The sequence below is a fragment of the Lampris incognitus genome, chromosome 11, assembly GCF_029633865.1.
Source record: "Lampris incognitus isolate fLamInc1 chromosome 11, fLamInc1.hap2, whole genome shotgun sequence".
Classification (NCBI taxonomy): domain Eukaryota; kingdom Metazoa; phylum Chordata; class Actinopteri; order Lampriformes; family Lampridae; genus Lampris; species Lampris incognitus.
This window is the reverse complement of record NC_079221.1, coordinates 14763479-14779945: the sequence shown is the minus strand read 5'-3', so window position 1 is coordinate 14779945 and position 16467 is coordinate 14763479. Positions and strand designations below refer to the sequence as shown.

The following is a 16467-nucleotide window of genomic DNA, read 5'->3' as shown; positions in this document are numbered from 1 at the left end:
TTAAACCACCTATTGCTGTCTGCATATGATCACACAGACATATCAGCAACAGATTATCTCTGATGAATAATAAAGTATAGTGAGTGTAGGGTGTCCGGATAGTGTAGCGGTCTATTCCGTTGCCTACCAACACAGGGATCGGTGGTTCGAATCCCCGTGTTACCCCCGGCTCGGTCGGGCATCCCTACAGACACAATTGGCTCTGTGCGTAACTGTAATCCACTGACTTCTGCTTTCTACTTCAGCGGTCATACCAGTTTCCTGTTCGTTGGCGTGTGCTATTAACTATGGCATATTTTTTGCGGTGCCTGCAAGATTTACCATGGATAAATGTCAGCGACATGCAGAGAATTGTCGACAAACTTTCACTTGCACCTAACAGCAAATGGATGAACAGTTTCAAGTTGTACATATCAAGTTTCGTCCACGTATCTTGATATGTACAACTTGGAAATTTCTTGAGTATTACCACTGAAATGCAGTCGTACATGGCAATAGTATTTGCACAGTAATATGATGGAAAAAAAACTACCATAGTATTTCCCCCACAGGAATACTTTGATCATTTTATATTTTCTATGGTTTTACAATAGTACATTTTCATATGGTTCAGATTACACACTAAACAAATGTAGAGAATTATGGAATTGTATGAAACTGTTGCCCGCTTAATGTTTCATCTGCTATCAAACATCTTTTCTGCTTTAGTTAGTGTGCATCCAAGGTACTATCAAGGTACACTCTTAAAGAGTGAAATAAAACCTCAGAGTTTTGTAAAGCTAACAAATATTCAGTTACAATTAATGTGGCCGGTGATTTCATCCTGCCTGTGAAGAATATGTCTTCTCTCCAAAGGGCACACTAATTGCAGTCTTTGCCATCTCACTCCCACATTATAACACCCACACCCTGTAATTTTGTTTTCACTCTTCCTCAAACCTCCACCAGTGTAGCAATTACATTGCAAATTGTATCTGACTACATGAGGCTTAGGTTATGTAGGACACTTTTGTTTTCTTTAAGAGCATCAGAGGAAGTAAAAAGTACAAAGCTATTAAATTGTTCTTTCGATATGCCCATTTTAGCAATTGCTCCGTTCTTGTGTTAAGATTAAAAATCGTGGCAAGCTGAGGGATTTATTCCGTTTTTGTGTCAAGAGGTAACGTTTGCATTGAAGTTAAGTGGCTCCACTTTTTTTCCACATCATTTTAGTTGTTTCCAAAACCAAATCATGGAACTACTTGAATTACATTGACATAAGTGAAAAAAACAAACCATCCAAAATGCAGAATATTTATATATGCAAAAAATAAAAAAATAATGGTTTCACGATTTAATGGGAGATTGACATCATAATGCTGCTGACCGCTGGCAATGACTGGTTTGTGTCTCTTAGTTCTTTTTTTTTTGCCTTGTTTAGATATCACTAAGTATTGACATTCAGCACCTTTAAGTATTTGTTTTATTTATTTTTACTAAAGCTGTTCCTTCATTGTGTGTGCTGTCCACACAGCATGGTTTTATTTGCCTATCTGTCGTGTAATAGGAGTCTCTCTTCCAATGCTCTGCCTGAGGTTTTTTTCTTTGGATTTTCTGAATTGAGGGTCTAATGATAGAGGGCGTTTGTTGTTTTTCTTCTGTTTCTACCTCGTTCCCATCAGGTGAATGTACTGTAAATCACCTTGCTCTGTGATATGCTTGACTTTAGTCTATAATAGAGTAGAATAGAATAGTGACTCCTGATGTCAGTCACTATTTCAGTGACAAAGAATGTCACTTCTCTGCTCCCGATTGACAATAAACAGTTACACAACAAATTGCAGAATATCTAAATTCATGTAAATCCAATGTGAATTCCTTATTTAGTCCTCACTGTGAAAGTAATTTGCTGCTACGACAATATAGGGAAGTATACGGTGTTTTGTAATAGAAGGTGTAGTAGGTGAGTAGTAGGTTGCCTTCTGTTACAGAGATGTGCCTTAACAAAGCTCTGCCGTACTTTAATAGTACTTAACTAGTACTCAAAGGTGCCTGTGTACTTATTCTACTGCTGGCTATGGAGACAGGAAGGTTCACTTCCACAGGTGAAGAGGAGAGCGTGTATAAGCTGTAGAAAAATCAGTTTCACTTGATGTTTTATTGAACATATATTATAGTGTTTCCTCTTTCTATGAAACGCAGAATCTAAATCCTGAAAAAAAGGTAAATCCTGACTTTTTCCTCACATGATCAGAGAAAATATAAGAGCAGTTTAGAAATAATGTATTGATTTAAGACTGGAATAGAACAGGAGACATTTTTTTAAAGATTATTTTATTTGTTTTTTGTTTTTTTTGAAGAATTTTATTTTATTTTTTTTTTGCATTTTTGTCTGATAGAGGATAGTGAAATGGCAGACAGGAAACAAAGGGAACAAGAGATGGGTACAACATGCAACGAATGTCACTGACTGGAATCGAACCAGGGACATAGCAGTTATGTGGCATGCAGCGTAACCATTCAGCTATCGGGATGCCAGAAGGCATTTATTTGTTTGAATACTGTAACCTACTTTTGTATTTATTTATCTCCTAACCTGTGTGTGTGTGTGTGTGTGTGTGTGTGTGTGTGTGTGTGTATTTGTGTACGTATGCGAGTGTGTATTTGTTTGATGTGTACTTGAAATATAGTGTCTTTCAAACTCACGAGGGTCAGACTCGTAATCTATGCGATACACTGAAATCAAACAAAATCAATAGATCAGTCAATCTGCCTGTCATTGTGTCTCTCTCCACCCTTTCTTCAACGCTCTTTGGACTGCAGGACCTCTCTGTCAGGACCTCCCTCTTGCCTGTCAAGTCCATCTGTCTCTGGTTGGTCTCTGCCCCCCTCTGTGACCTGGGCATGAATGCACCAATGAGGAGCCTCACAGTGAGTCCCCCGGTTCCTCATTTTTTGAAGCCCGTCTCCTCCCTCCACAACACCTCACTCACTCACTCACTCACTCACTCACTCACTCACTCACTCACAGAGTGTGTCGCATATATGCCTCGGTGTCAGATGTGGTGGGCGTTCTTGTCTCTATGAGCGTACTGTAGCTGTTGGTAGTGTACTGTAAACCATATATGCCATGATGTTGACTAACTGTTGTGTGTTATTTACAGGGTATGCCTGATCGCATGTTATGTGCAGTGCTGGAGCAATTTCAGCTTTACTTTTCCCTTTGGTATGTGCGCTTTGTCTCCATAAAGGGTGTCATTTTTCCTGTTGTGTTCTTATGTTGACACGGCCTTTACATCTTTGTTTTTCCCTCTCTCTCCTGTATACGCGCACATACACACACACACACACACACACACACACATGCACGCACACACACACACACACTGTACAGTAGACTGTACAGTATGGTGCACCAACACCTATGGGATTCAATATGATGAAGATCATGTTTGATCTTTTGTCATGGTAAGTTACTGAAAGCTGTTCCTATGTGAGTACACTTGTCCTGTGTCCCCATGTGTTGCTGTTTTGTGTATCACAGTGGCCATTCAACAATGCAGCACATACTGTACTTTGAATTGAAAATGTACCTCTATTTGGCAGTTCAAGTCTGGGTAGTTAGTCTGTCCGGAAGACATTTCAAACTAGTGTATAAGGGAGATGTTAACAGTTTTCATACATAATGAGGAGCACTTCACTTTATTATTGACTTATCAACAAACTTTGTTTTGACATAGAATTGTTTATTATGGCGCAGAAGTGAACTGTCACTCCAGTAAAAAGCAGGTTGCTGTTAACGTAGCCTGGTCACTCTGCTTTGAGCTGTGATATATATGCACTGAAAGCTCAGTTGTTTCAATTAATCAGTTGTATAGAAGCGGATCGGTAAGTACTCAGACTTGGATGAGGTCAGATTGTGTTCCTGTTCTCCACTTTTATCTATGGTCACTGTGTGGTCAACACTTTCTTGGTCAGATTCACTCTCTGTATAGCACGGCGAGCCCTAGCATGCTGAAAAGGAAACAGAGCTCGCGGGTCGAGGCCCAGGCCATGACCGACTTTGGCCCGGACGAGACCCTTGCTGACAGCGCTGACATCTTCTGGATCAACAAACCAGTAAGTGAGCAGGTGTTTTTGGCTTTAGTTAGCTGACCTAAATATAGACTCATTTATTATTAATTACCTTTTGTGTATGAGCTTGTCATTCTGTCCTTCCTGTAACTCTGGTATCAAACACCTTCCCCACTACCAAGCAAAAAAACCTGGTTGAACCTGAGTTTTACTTATTGATGTTGTACTATCTGTTGGTAAAGATCTTCTACCAGCTTGTTCTGTCATGTCTGTTTGTTAGACACAACAACTTTGCTATTCTTATTCTTATCATCCTTCTTCTTATTGTTTTTGATCTTCCATATTAAGCTGGAGTGTTGAAGACATAGTGCTATGCATGCATAAAGAAAGTCTGACCAGACAGCAAAATGAGCAATTACAAGAGTGTTCACAATTTGGATATCAGTAGATTAGCTATTGCCTTAAATATGCCAATGGTAAACCTAAGTATTGTAGCTTTAAAGAGTAAATAAACACTTGCTTTTATTCAGTCTGCTAGAAGAACCCCGCTACAATGTAGCGGTTTGGTTATCTCCCTCCTCTTCATCCTGCCAGCTAACCGCCTCCCCCCTGCCCCTAAACCCCCCCCACTCCAACTCCCTCCCCCCAAATGCTCAGAATCATCTGAAATGCTGAGAAAAGTGGTTTTTAGCCATTTTTAGAAAATGCATATTTCGCATAATTATGCATAATTATTATAATTATTTTAATTTTCTGCTATTTTTCTGGTCCTCTCTGGAACAATACCTACCACCTCCAAAAAAAATGAGGATCATAAGTGCCTTTTTGCAAAAATGCATTTATTTTGCATAATGCCAAAACATTTCTAAGTCCCAGAAAAAGTTTATAGGTGAAAAAATCAAAGATGCTCAGAATCATCTTAAATGCCGAGAAAAGTGGTTTTTAGCCATTTTTAGAAAAATGAATATTTTGCATATTTATGCATAATTAATTATGCATAATTTTAATTTTCTGCTATTTTTTATAGGTGCCCTTGATCATCCCCAATAACCTCCAAAAAGAATCAAGGCCCCAAGTGCTTTAGTTTGGCCGTTTATAGACTCTCACACAGACACACACCACACACCAGACACACATTGTGAAAATACGGGAGTAGATGTTTGTCAACCATGAAACTCAGTGCAGCACAGTGACTTTAAAGCCGACAACACATGCCAAACCCCTCTGTGTCAACTGAGCAATTGTTTTCCTATGGAGAAGACGTAGTCGCCCAACCTAGTGGCGTTTCTTACTTGGGCGGCGTGGTCAACTTGGATTTTCCACTTTGCTACTTTCAAAGTTCAAGCTATTTCAACTTTGTACCCCATTTGCTGATGACCTTTCAAAGCAATTTTCTGATGTTGACGGCAAAGCTAACTACAACTAGCAAATTAGGTTACTACGCTTTCTCAGTAAATGTTTAGCTGTTGGCACTAGCTGTGCCAACAGCTAGTGCCAGCTTAGTTCAGTTGGCATTACTGGACAGTTTGACCACAAATATCACCAGTTACTGTTAGCTCTCTGCTTGCTAGCTGTGGCTCAGCCTTTGCCTTTCTGTGTCTGATCTCTTCTGCGCTGTTGTCATGAAGTGGCTGTTGTATGTTATTGCAGTCCACGACCAATAGAAGGCTCCAGTGCTATTGGCATAGTGGGATTATGTAGGGTCATGTGCAGAGTGTATATGGACAAGCCAGAAGAGGCTGTACCACCCCACCCCCCCCCATGATGGTCATGCTGTAATGTTGAGGTGGTTCCTATAATAAAGCCAGCTCAAATAAAGAGGAAGTCTTTGCATCAGATAATTGATATCCAAAGATATTACAGCTGTATTCTGGGTCATACGAGTTAAGCTGAATGTTAGACTTGGCCAAAACATAAAACTCAAACTCTTCCATAATGTTGACCTTCTGAGCGGTTATTTTTGCTTCCTGAAATGCTTCAGGTATGATAGCTGTGTAATGTTACTACTGTAAATGGGGAAGTTGTCCCCTGCACCTACTGGGGGCGGAGATTAGAAAACGAGCACCTCAGACAATCAGCTTTGCAGTTCTTCTGTCATCCACTGATGTCAATGGGTGATGAAAGTAAGTCAGTTTGCTGTTACAGGTTATGTTGGTACAGATGGGGTCAGCCCTATGTTCCCTCAGTCCTGTGGATTAGCTATCGGTTAAAGTTAGGTTAAGGTAGGAGATGGGTTAGGGTTAGGTAGAGGTTGAGGTTGAGTCAGGTTAAGGTAGGTTAGGTTAAATGTAGGTAAGCTCAATGAGGGAACATAAGGCTGAGGGAACATAGAGATGCTTCCGAAAATCGCTGAAGTTTCTCTTTAAGGAGTAACTAAACCCTATACCATTTTAGTGAGTTTGCAGGTTGGTCTTGGTACTCTGGGATGTTAGCATAGCGGGATAAACACAGCTGCAGATAATAACATTAAAATTGACTCTGCTTGATTTATCAGCATTGCCAGACAGACAGACAGAGCCAGCACTAGCAATTGTCAATAGTACTGTAGGTGGTGGTTCTTTGGCACACCTACATCCAACAAATCCATTATTAATGTTATTAGCCGTAGCTGTGTTAATCCTGTGTGGGTGCAATGGGGTTATTTGTCTCATAAAATCAGTCTCATAAAAATCCGTCCCATACATTTATTATCCATTGATTTTGGTGTTGAACATTTTATAATTGAACTACTAAAATTAATGGAATGATCAAATCAATCTCATAAAACTATTGACCGTTAATTTTCGTGTTCGGTAGTTATAATTGAACCATTCAAGTTGATGGGATCAACAGTGTTGCACCGGTTGGAATACTGTGATTGACAGGGGAAGGCTTCAATAAATATTGTCACAAAACAGGCCTGGAATAAATTTCCATTGCTATGCGGATGATACTCAGTTATATGTGCCTATAAGGGCTGATGATCTACTCAAAGGACTAATTTAGAGGCCTGGTTGGCTGCTGTGAAAAATTGAATGTCACTAAATTTTCTGCCTTTAAATTCAGATAAAACTGAGATGCTTGTCATTGGCCCTGCTAGACATAGACTATAATTTGAAAAAGTAAAAGTAACGCTCAACAGCTCTGTGATTTCACAAAGTGTGGCAGCCAAAAGTCTTGGTGTTACATTTGATCCCAGCCTTTCCTTTGATTAGCACATTAAAGAAATCACTAAGACTGCCTTTTTTCCCAATATACCCAGCATCTCTCCTCCACCCTTGTTCAAGCCATCTCAATCTTGCCTAGCTTCCTTTGCCTCCAAAGCGTCCAACCTGAGCTGTCCCTCTAATATACTTGTTCCTCATCCTGTTCTTCTTCGTCACTCCCAATGAAATCTTAACATCTTCAACTCTGCTACCTCCAGCTCCCCCTCCTGTCTTTTCATCAATGTCACTGTTTCCAAACTATACAACATAGCTGGGCTCACTACCATCTTGTAAACCTTCCCTTTAACTCTTGCTAGTACCCTTCTGTTGCAAATCACTCCTGACACTCTTCTCCACCCACTCCACCCTGCCTGCACTCTCTTCTTCACTCCCCATTCCTTTGAATAGATGACCCCAAGTATTTAAACTCCTACGCCTTCATCGCCTCTACTCCTTGCGTCCTCACCATTCCACTGTCCTCCCTTCACACATGTATTTTGTCTTGCTCCTACTGACTTTCATTCCTCTTCTCCAGTGCATACCTTCACTTGGTACACATCACAAAGTTATCCGCAATCTTGTCTGTCAACCGGTCCATCACCATTGCAAACAAGAAAGGGCTCAGTGATCCTTGATGTAATCCTACCTCCACCTTGAACCCGTCTGTCATTCCAACCGCACACCCCACCACTGTCACACTGCCCTCATACATATCCTGCATCATTTCTACATACTTCTCTGCCCCCCCCGACTTCCTCATATAATACCACACCTCTCTCGACACCCTGTCATATGCTTTCTCTAAATCCACAAAGATACAATGTAACTCCTTATGGCCTTCTCTATACTTTTCCATCAACCTTCTCAAACATCGCATCTGTAGTGCTCTTTTGTGGCATGAAACCATACTGCTGCTCGCTTATCATCACCTCTCCTCTTAAGTTAGCTTCCACTATTCTTTCCCATATCTTCATGCTGTGGCTGATCAACTTTACACCTATTGAGGTGCTACAGCTCTGCACATCACCCTTATTCTTGAAAATCAGTACCAGTATGCTTCTTCTCCACTCCTCAGGCATCCTCTCACTTTCCAAGATTGTGTTAAACAATGTAGTTAAAAACTCCACTGCCATCTCTCCTAAACATCTCCATGCCTCCAAAGGTATGTCATCTGGATCAACCAGCTTTCAACTCTTCATCCTCTTCATAGTTGCCTTCACTTCATCCTTGCTAATCCGCTGCACTCCCTGATTCACTATCCCCACATCATCCAACCTTCTCTCCCTCTAATTTCTTCATTCATCAGCCCCTCAATGTACTCTTTTCACACACTCTCCTCGCTTGTCAGCACATTTCCATCTCTATCCTTGATTGTCCTAACCTGCTGCACATCCTTCCCAGCTCGGTCCCTATGTCTAGCCAATCGGTACAAGTCCTTTTCTCCTTCCTTAGTGTCCAACCTCTTATACAACTCACCTTATGCCTTTTCCTTTGCCCTATCTACCTCTCTCTTCACTTTATGCCATGTATCTTTGTACCCCTGTCTACTTTCTTCATCTCTCTGACTATCCCACTTCTTCTTTGCCAACCTCATCCTCTGTAGACTTTGCTGTACTTCTTCATTCCACCACCAAGTCTCCTTGTCTTCCTTCCTCTGTCCACCTTCGTAGCTGTCTCCCTCACTATTTCTGCAGTGGTTGCCCAGCCATCTGTTAACCCTTCACTACCGCCCAGTGCCTCTCATCTCCTCTCTGAAATCCACACAACAGTCTTCCTTCTTCAACTTCCACCATTTTATTCTTGGCTCCGCCTTCACTCTCTTCATCTTCCTGGTCTCCAAAGACATCCTGCAGCCCACCATCCAATGCTTCCTAGCTACGTTCTCCCCTGTCACTACCACCACCTCCTCCTCCTCCTTCTTCTTCTTAGTAAATTTTTGCCCTCCATAGCTTTCTGTCTGATGCATCCCTCTCCCGCAGTCCAACCCCCCTCATGTCGTCCTCTATCCAGTCCCTCCATCTTTTCGTTGGTCTTCCTCTTTCTCTTTTGCCAGGTATTTCCAGGTCCAATACCTTCGCCTGTCACCACCTTACGGTCTAAAATCCCTTCCAGATCGCACCTCCTACATAAGATATAGTCCACCTGTGTGTACTTTCCTCCACTCTTATATGTCACCCTGTGTTCCTCCCTCTTCTTGAAATATGTATTCACCACAGCCATTTCCATCCTTTTCACAAAATCCACCACCATCTGTCCTTCCACATTCCTCTCTTTGACATTGTACCTGCCCATCACCTCCTCATCACCGCTGTTCACTTCACCAACATGTCCATTTATGTCTGCTCCAATCAGCACTCTCTCCTCATTGGGTACACTCTCCACCACTTCATCCAACTCGCACCAGAATTCTTCTTTCTCTTCTATCTCACAACCAACTTGTGGGGTATATGTGCTGATGACATTCATCAACATACTTTTGATTTCCAGCTTCATACTCATTACTGTTCCTAACATTCTCTTCAACTCCAACACACTCTTGACATAATCTTCCTTCTTCTCCCATTCGCACCACGGTAGAAGTGTTTGAGCCCACCTCTAATGCTCCTGGCCTTACTCCCCTTCCACCTGGTCTCTTGCATACAGATGCTATCTACCTTTCTTCTCTCCATCATATCAGCCAACTCTCTCCCTTTACTAGCTATATTGCCAACATTTAATGTTCCGACTCAACTCCACAATCTTACCTTCCTCCTCTGCCGCTGACTCTGGACATGCCTTCCTCCGGTCCTTCTCCTTCGCCCAACAGTATCATAGTTTCCACTGGCACCCCACTGGCCAACAGTATTGGAGGCAGTCGTTGGTAACCTGATCCTCGACCAACCCGTTATGGAACTCTTATTTGTGATCCGCATATTTGATTTGGCAAAAGTTTTACGCTGATGCCCTTCCTGATGCAACCCTCACCGTTTATCCGAGCTTGGGACTGGCACTAACAATGTGCTGGCTTGTGCATGCTCAGTGGCTTGGTAGCTGACACAGAGACTCTTAATACATGTATTTTAGTTTTTCATCCAGACTTGATTACTGTAATTTTGTTTTCAGGCCTGCCACACGCTAGTACTAAAATTCTTCAAATGGTTCAAAATGCTGCAACTAGAATCCTAATTAGAACTAGAAAATTTACATTAATTTTTGCCTCCCTTGATTGTCTTCCTATCCATGTTAGCTCAGACTTCAAGGTGCTTCTGCTGACTTATAAAATCCTAAATGGGCTAGCCCTGTTATACCTGTCTGATCTTCTTAAACCTTGTAGTCCATCTTGAGCTCTCCGCTCTCAAAATACAGGGCTCCTGTGTGTACCTAAAGTTAAAAAGAAGTCAGTAGGTGGCAGGGCCTTTTCCTATCAGGCTCCATTCTTCTGGAATAACCTCCCTGCTGCTGTCAGACAATCAGAGTCTGAGTCCTTTAAATCCAAATTTAAAATACTTTTTTTTTGCCTTACGACCTGTATTGCATGGCAGGTCAGTTTTTATCTCAATGAGCTTACCAAGCACTGTTCTGCCGACAAGATTAGAGTATAGATTGTTGATATTTGCAACTGTTCTTTTTTCTCTCAAATGTCTTTTCTCTGTCTGAATGATGTCTTCTTTCATCTCTTCTCCTGTGTATGTGAATGGTGTGATGTGGGTCTTCCCTGTATGCACATGTCATCTGTCCTCCTGACAGGTCTCCATGATGATGGTGGTCTCCACTTGGATGCTGCTTGGTATTTTCCTCATCACATAAATCCATATAATTTTGATATCCTGTTTCAAGGTTGTATCCTTCTCTCACTCCAATATGTGACTGTTTTCTTGTCTCTTCTCCCGTGTATGTGAATGGTGTGATGTGAGTGTCCCCTGTGTGCATGTGTAGTGTGTCCTCCTGCCAGGTCTACATGGTGAAGGTGGTCACGTGGCTCAGGTCCTAGGCTGTTCTGGTGACATCTGGACACTGTTTGGCATCTTCCTCATCATATTCTTCATATATCTTATAATTCCATTATAATTCTGTTATCCTCCTTAAATGTTGTATTGTGTAAACTTTTATTCTGTACACACAACATCCATTGCATGTCTGTCCGTCTCGGGGGAGGGCTTTCTTCTCTGTTGCTCTCGGCAAGATGGCAGCATGTGCAGACACAATGGCTCAGTGTTCTCTGTTAAACGGGAACTGCATGTCTTGCAGGAAAACTTAACCAGTTATAAGAGCTGACTGCCAGATGAACAAGACTAGGTTATCTTCCAATAAAATTGTGGCCAGTGGTAATGTGAAGACACACGGTTCTTTGTTCTTGTGCAGAAAGGGTATCTCTTAGTGATGTAGGTGCACGGTCCACAGCGAGATAGAGCAAATTTTAAATTTTATGGGTGAAATTGCATCACCAGATACATTATTGCTGTAACCAATAATGCTACAGTGTGCGGTGAGACGGTGGTTGGTGTTCACCTGTGGGATTGAGCAGGGAGTTATGGGTATTGCAGTCCTGGGGTGGCACTGGTCCTTACACCTGCTACGCTAACATCATAGAGTACCAATACCAGCTTGCCATGTTTTTAACCTTTACATGGTTTTTAACCTGTTGATGTCAGCAAATTGTCTAGGGTTTAAGTGACCTTTCTACCATCTTCTCCCCTGTTTTTTTTATTTTATTTTCTATATATATATATAGTGGGTACACTCCCTGTTGAGGGCCTGTGCCATCATCAGTGTCATCTCAGTGTGTATGAACACCCCCAAAACGTTCCAGCATTACCCTCCGCTGCAGTACGTGACCTTCACCTTGGACACCCTGCTCATGTTCCTCTACACCGCCGAGATGATTGCCAAGATGCACATCAGAGGAATCATCAAGGTCAGCTGACAATGACACACTGGTCAGACGCCGTTTTAACAAATGGATTGTAATGTGCATTTCATCACCTGTCACCTGTCCATCACACAATGAATCCACCAGATACATTTTGACCTAAATTGTTTTATTCAGTGAAAATCAATAATGCCTCACTTCATTCTCTGAAAGACACAAACGGTTGTTTTTGAAACAAATAGATTAAAAACAAAGCGTATCTTCTGTAATTTCTTTCATAAGAAAAATCAGTAGATGATTTTTTGGAAATTGCTGAACAAACAGATGGGTCAGTTCTTTGTTTCAATTTTGCAAAGATTGACAGGCACTCTCGTGTGTATTTCATTATTTTTCTAGTATCTGTTTATCATCTCAGGGCACATGATGTTGATTTACTCCCATAGACCACAGGGTCACCAACCTCAGACACAAACCACACCCTTGATCGCCACATATCTGTCTGTATGGATCTATAGCCTCTCATCAGTCAACCCGGTTGGAATCAGAGGAGAACACGGGGTACATCTCAAGTCTCTTAATTACACCCACGTTTCCCTCACTCAAATCTTTTCCTTGGAGCTAAGTCCCTCCTACTGGGGATGCATGGAGAGACACGAGGTGAAGAGACAAGAAGCGAGGAAAATGATTTTAGAGAAATGAGACGTCCTTTCCTCTGAAGTGTTGTGAAGAGACGTCCGTTTCTGATGACGGCGCCACAGCTGGATATTCTTGTATTACATATCAAAGCAGAAAATAATGAGCACTTACACTTTACACTTGTGCTCTTTTCTTTTTTTCCTTTAACTTTACTGGCATTTATTCAAACAGCACATTTTGCAAACGCAACCCGAGTGTCTTAGAGAATGAATCTTCTTCAATGCAATGCAACATAATACAGACAGAGAATCAGAACCGAAAAACAGACACACATTCCATGAGAGAAACATGCAGAAAAAAAAAGTTAACATACACATGAACCCACACTAGAAGTTTACTTAATCAAGTACAATATTGAAGAGTTTGCATAATTTAATGGACTTTAGTTTTTTATTACAGGTTTTTAAATGTGGCAGTGTTTGAAGATATATGCTGAGATCTGTTTGTTTAAATGTAATATAAGACTGTAACTTCCTCAAGAATGTAATTTTATTAATGCAAAATCTGGCTAAAATAATGAGAAAATGAATTAATGTTGTTCATTGTTGGATAAATTAGGATTCCTGAATATTAATAACACATCATGTTCTTTAAGGAAACTTGCCCTTCCAAAATAGATTTTAAGATCCAGCTGAAAGGCAGCCCAAAACAATGTCACATGAACATACCGGGAAAAAAAATAAACCCCATGTTCTAGCCTTCACACCATATAATTACAAAAAGTTCATTTGTCTTCTATATTAGGACTATATTTACAAATAATGGAATTTATTGGGAAGTATCTATGTATAGTTTTAATAAAAGTTATTTGAATTTGTTTGGCAACACAAATTTGTAGGGGAGAGTGAATAATATTCCCTTTTCTTCCGTCAAGAGCTCAGTTTGTCCATTTATATTTTAACAACCTGTGCTGTTTCTCTGCCAGATGTGTGGGGCGGAGTAATTATACGTCATGGGTGAAATACCTCTGGGAAGGCTGCTCTTGTGTATCCTCATTCCTGGCTCCTCAGAGATCCCTCCTCGCTCCTCAACCTTGCTCCTCAGAAGAGAAATAAGAGCTTTGGGGTGGCCTTCAAATTGGCAGACTGGAACTACTTCCGGTTCAAGCGAGGATTGAGGCATGAGGAAATCTCAAACAAGCGACTTGAGATGTAGCCGCTGTGTCCGAGAGAGCCTCCCAGAAACAGGCAGCCGGCAGATGAAAGGCCCTTAATTACTGCCATGGAAAGTGTGGACAGCTTAATTGGCAAATCAAGGATAACAGACACACACACAGGGAACCATTGGGCGGACACTGAATGAGCATTTCTGGGACGACAAAACGGCAGAGCAATTTGAACATCATTTGTGACAGTCCATAAAAAACGCATATCATTTATTATCCCTATGTAAAAGGGAGGCTGTGTAATCGTTTTATACTGTTGATGGGTGTTTGTGCGTGTGTGTGTGTGTGTGTGTGGTGAAAGCCATACAAGCCACTGGCATCGCCAGGTCATTTTGCCGGGGCTTAAGCCCCGAACGTTTTGAGTGTAGCCCTGAATATAATTTCAGATTTAAGCCTGTGTGAAGCCCGATGAAAAACGTAACATGTATGAATGTCTGATAGTCTTCATTACATAACTGCCTGTTAAAATAAATGCAAGTCTCTAAACTAACTCCACATGTGTGTGAGTGAAAGAAAATGTAATATTCCAATAAGCTAATGTTAACATAAATACATTTAACTTTTTTTCACTAGTCTGGCACTGTAGCATGTCAAATGTTTAATGATAGCAGTTGTGAAGTATTCTGCTTCTGCTCAATACTAATTACTAACAACTGCTAATATTTTTAACATCACAATTCATAATTAATCTTGAGCGTAAACAAGTTTTTGAGGTACACATTTCAATTTTTCAATGATTTAAGACATATACTTTGAATGTAAATAAACTGCCAGAGTGTATAAAAAAAGCATCAAAATACAGCTTGTTTATCAAAAAAATGTTACGGGGGAGGACCCCCGGACCCCCCTACAGTAGTCTGGGCTAAGCCCCGAATGTCCTCAAATCCTGCAAACGCCACCGATATTAGCATTATCAATGGGGCAAGTTTTACATCAGTGTGACTGATTGTATTGGTACAGGAAGTTGATGATTAGTGGCGTTTGTGTTGATCGATGATTTAAGGGAAAGTCCCAGCGATCACCTGGATATTTCACAGTGAGGTCAGGCCAAATATTTCCTAGTAGAAAAAAAAGCAAAGAAAAAAAAAAGTTTCAAAGTAAGCGACTCTTGAAGGGTTTCTCTGTTTCTGTTCAGTACTCTTATGTTGAAAGACATTTTTTGCTAACTGGAGTTGTATTTGATCTCCACAAAGCACCCAATCAACTCAACTGGTTAGCCTTTTCTTTTTGATTATTGGCAATCGGTACTCCACATCATTTTGTGCTTTTTTTAGCGTAAAATCAAAGCTTTCTTGTCTTTCTAGCTGCAGTGTTTTAGCTGGTGAAAGACCTGTTAAAAGATTCTAACAGATGTAAGTGGTAATTTAGTACGCCTGTGACTTTGGGCCCCACAGTACATCAGTTTGTCCCTGCTCCAGTGATTTAATCTTTGTTTTTTCTTATCATCGTGCAAATGGGCTTTTTAAGTCATTTCTGACACTGTTTTGTATTCTTGGTTGTTGAGGTGCCATCGTGTAATTAAAGTATTACTGCTTGAGTTTCAAACAGCGTTTCCCCATTTCACGTTGGCCAGATGTGTACCGTGTTCCCGGCCTGTTCTCAGCATCTATAATCCACTTGAGAATTAATCTTTGTTCATGACTTAGATGGGTTATTTTCCCTTTTCTTTTTTTCCTGGACCAAACAAGATCAACATATGAGCCCTTGAACCATGAACATATGAATAACTCTCTCTCTCTTGCTCTCTCTCTCAGGGGGATAACTCCTATGTGAAGGATCGCTGGTGCATGTTTGATGGCTTCATGGTGTTTTTCATCTGGGTTTCCCTGGTGCTGCAGGTATGTGGCATCATTATCTAAATCAGCACAATTTGCTATTAACATTTTTTTTTCAGCAGATGATTCTCATTCAGTTTGCGGTGAGTGGGTTTTAGCTGTGGGTATTCCCCTCTGTCTCGGTCGCAGGTGTTTGAGATAGCAGAGTTGGTGGATCAGATGTCTCCATGGGGGATGTTGAGAATCCCCAGAGCCCTTATCATGATCCGGGCCTTCAGGATCTACTTCCGCTTTGAGCTTCCCCGATCCCGCATCACCAACATCCTCAAGTATGACGCTTTAAATGCTCAGGGCAGCTTTTCATAACAGTCTGAAATCATAATCTACAGTACCGTCCTGAACAACAGGTTCCAGAAACACTATATTCATAATTAGGGATGCACCGATATCACCTTTTCACTGCCGATTCTTTATGTATCATCCGAGACCAAGTACTGATCCAGTGCTTTTACTGAACAGTGCAGACTCAGGCCATTAGTTTGGGGTCAGTGGGCAAAATAACTGACATAAAATTAGTTTTCTTTCCCACCATCAAAGAAATGCAGGCTTCTATGTGCCAAAAAATTCAGTGAATCAAGCCACTTTGCTTTTATTTTTACATGTTACTCACAGCTTTTGGTATTGGGTTTAGTTTTGGGTAAACTCTCCAATACAGGTAGTCCATTTTGTCTGGCATCAGTCCAA

General features: G+C 41.1%; 1 protein-coding gene across 1 annotated transcript in view; it reads left to right on the top strand.

Moving 5' to 3' along the window:
- The first annotated feature begins 3163 nt into the window (after positions 1-3163).
- nalcn (sodium leak channel, non-selective) overlaps positions 3164-16467 on the top strand; it is a 177576-nt gene continuing 164272 nt past the window's right edge. Inside the window, exons 1-5 of the mRNA XM_056289287.1 lie at positions 3164-3205; positions 3958-4098; positions 11950-12132; positions 15703-15786; positions 15913-16052. Of these exons, the coding sequence (XP_056145262.1) occupies positions 3164-3205; positions 3958-4098; positions 11950-12132; positions 15703-15786; positions 15913-16052 (590 nt within the window). The remainder of the gene's footprint in view (positions 3206-3957; positions 4099-11949; positions 12133-15702; positions 15787-15912; positions 16053-16467) is intronic.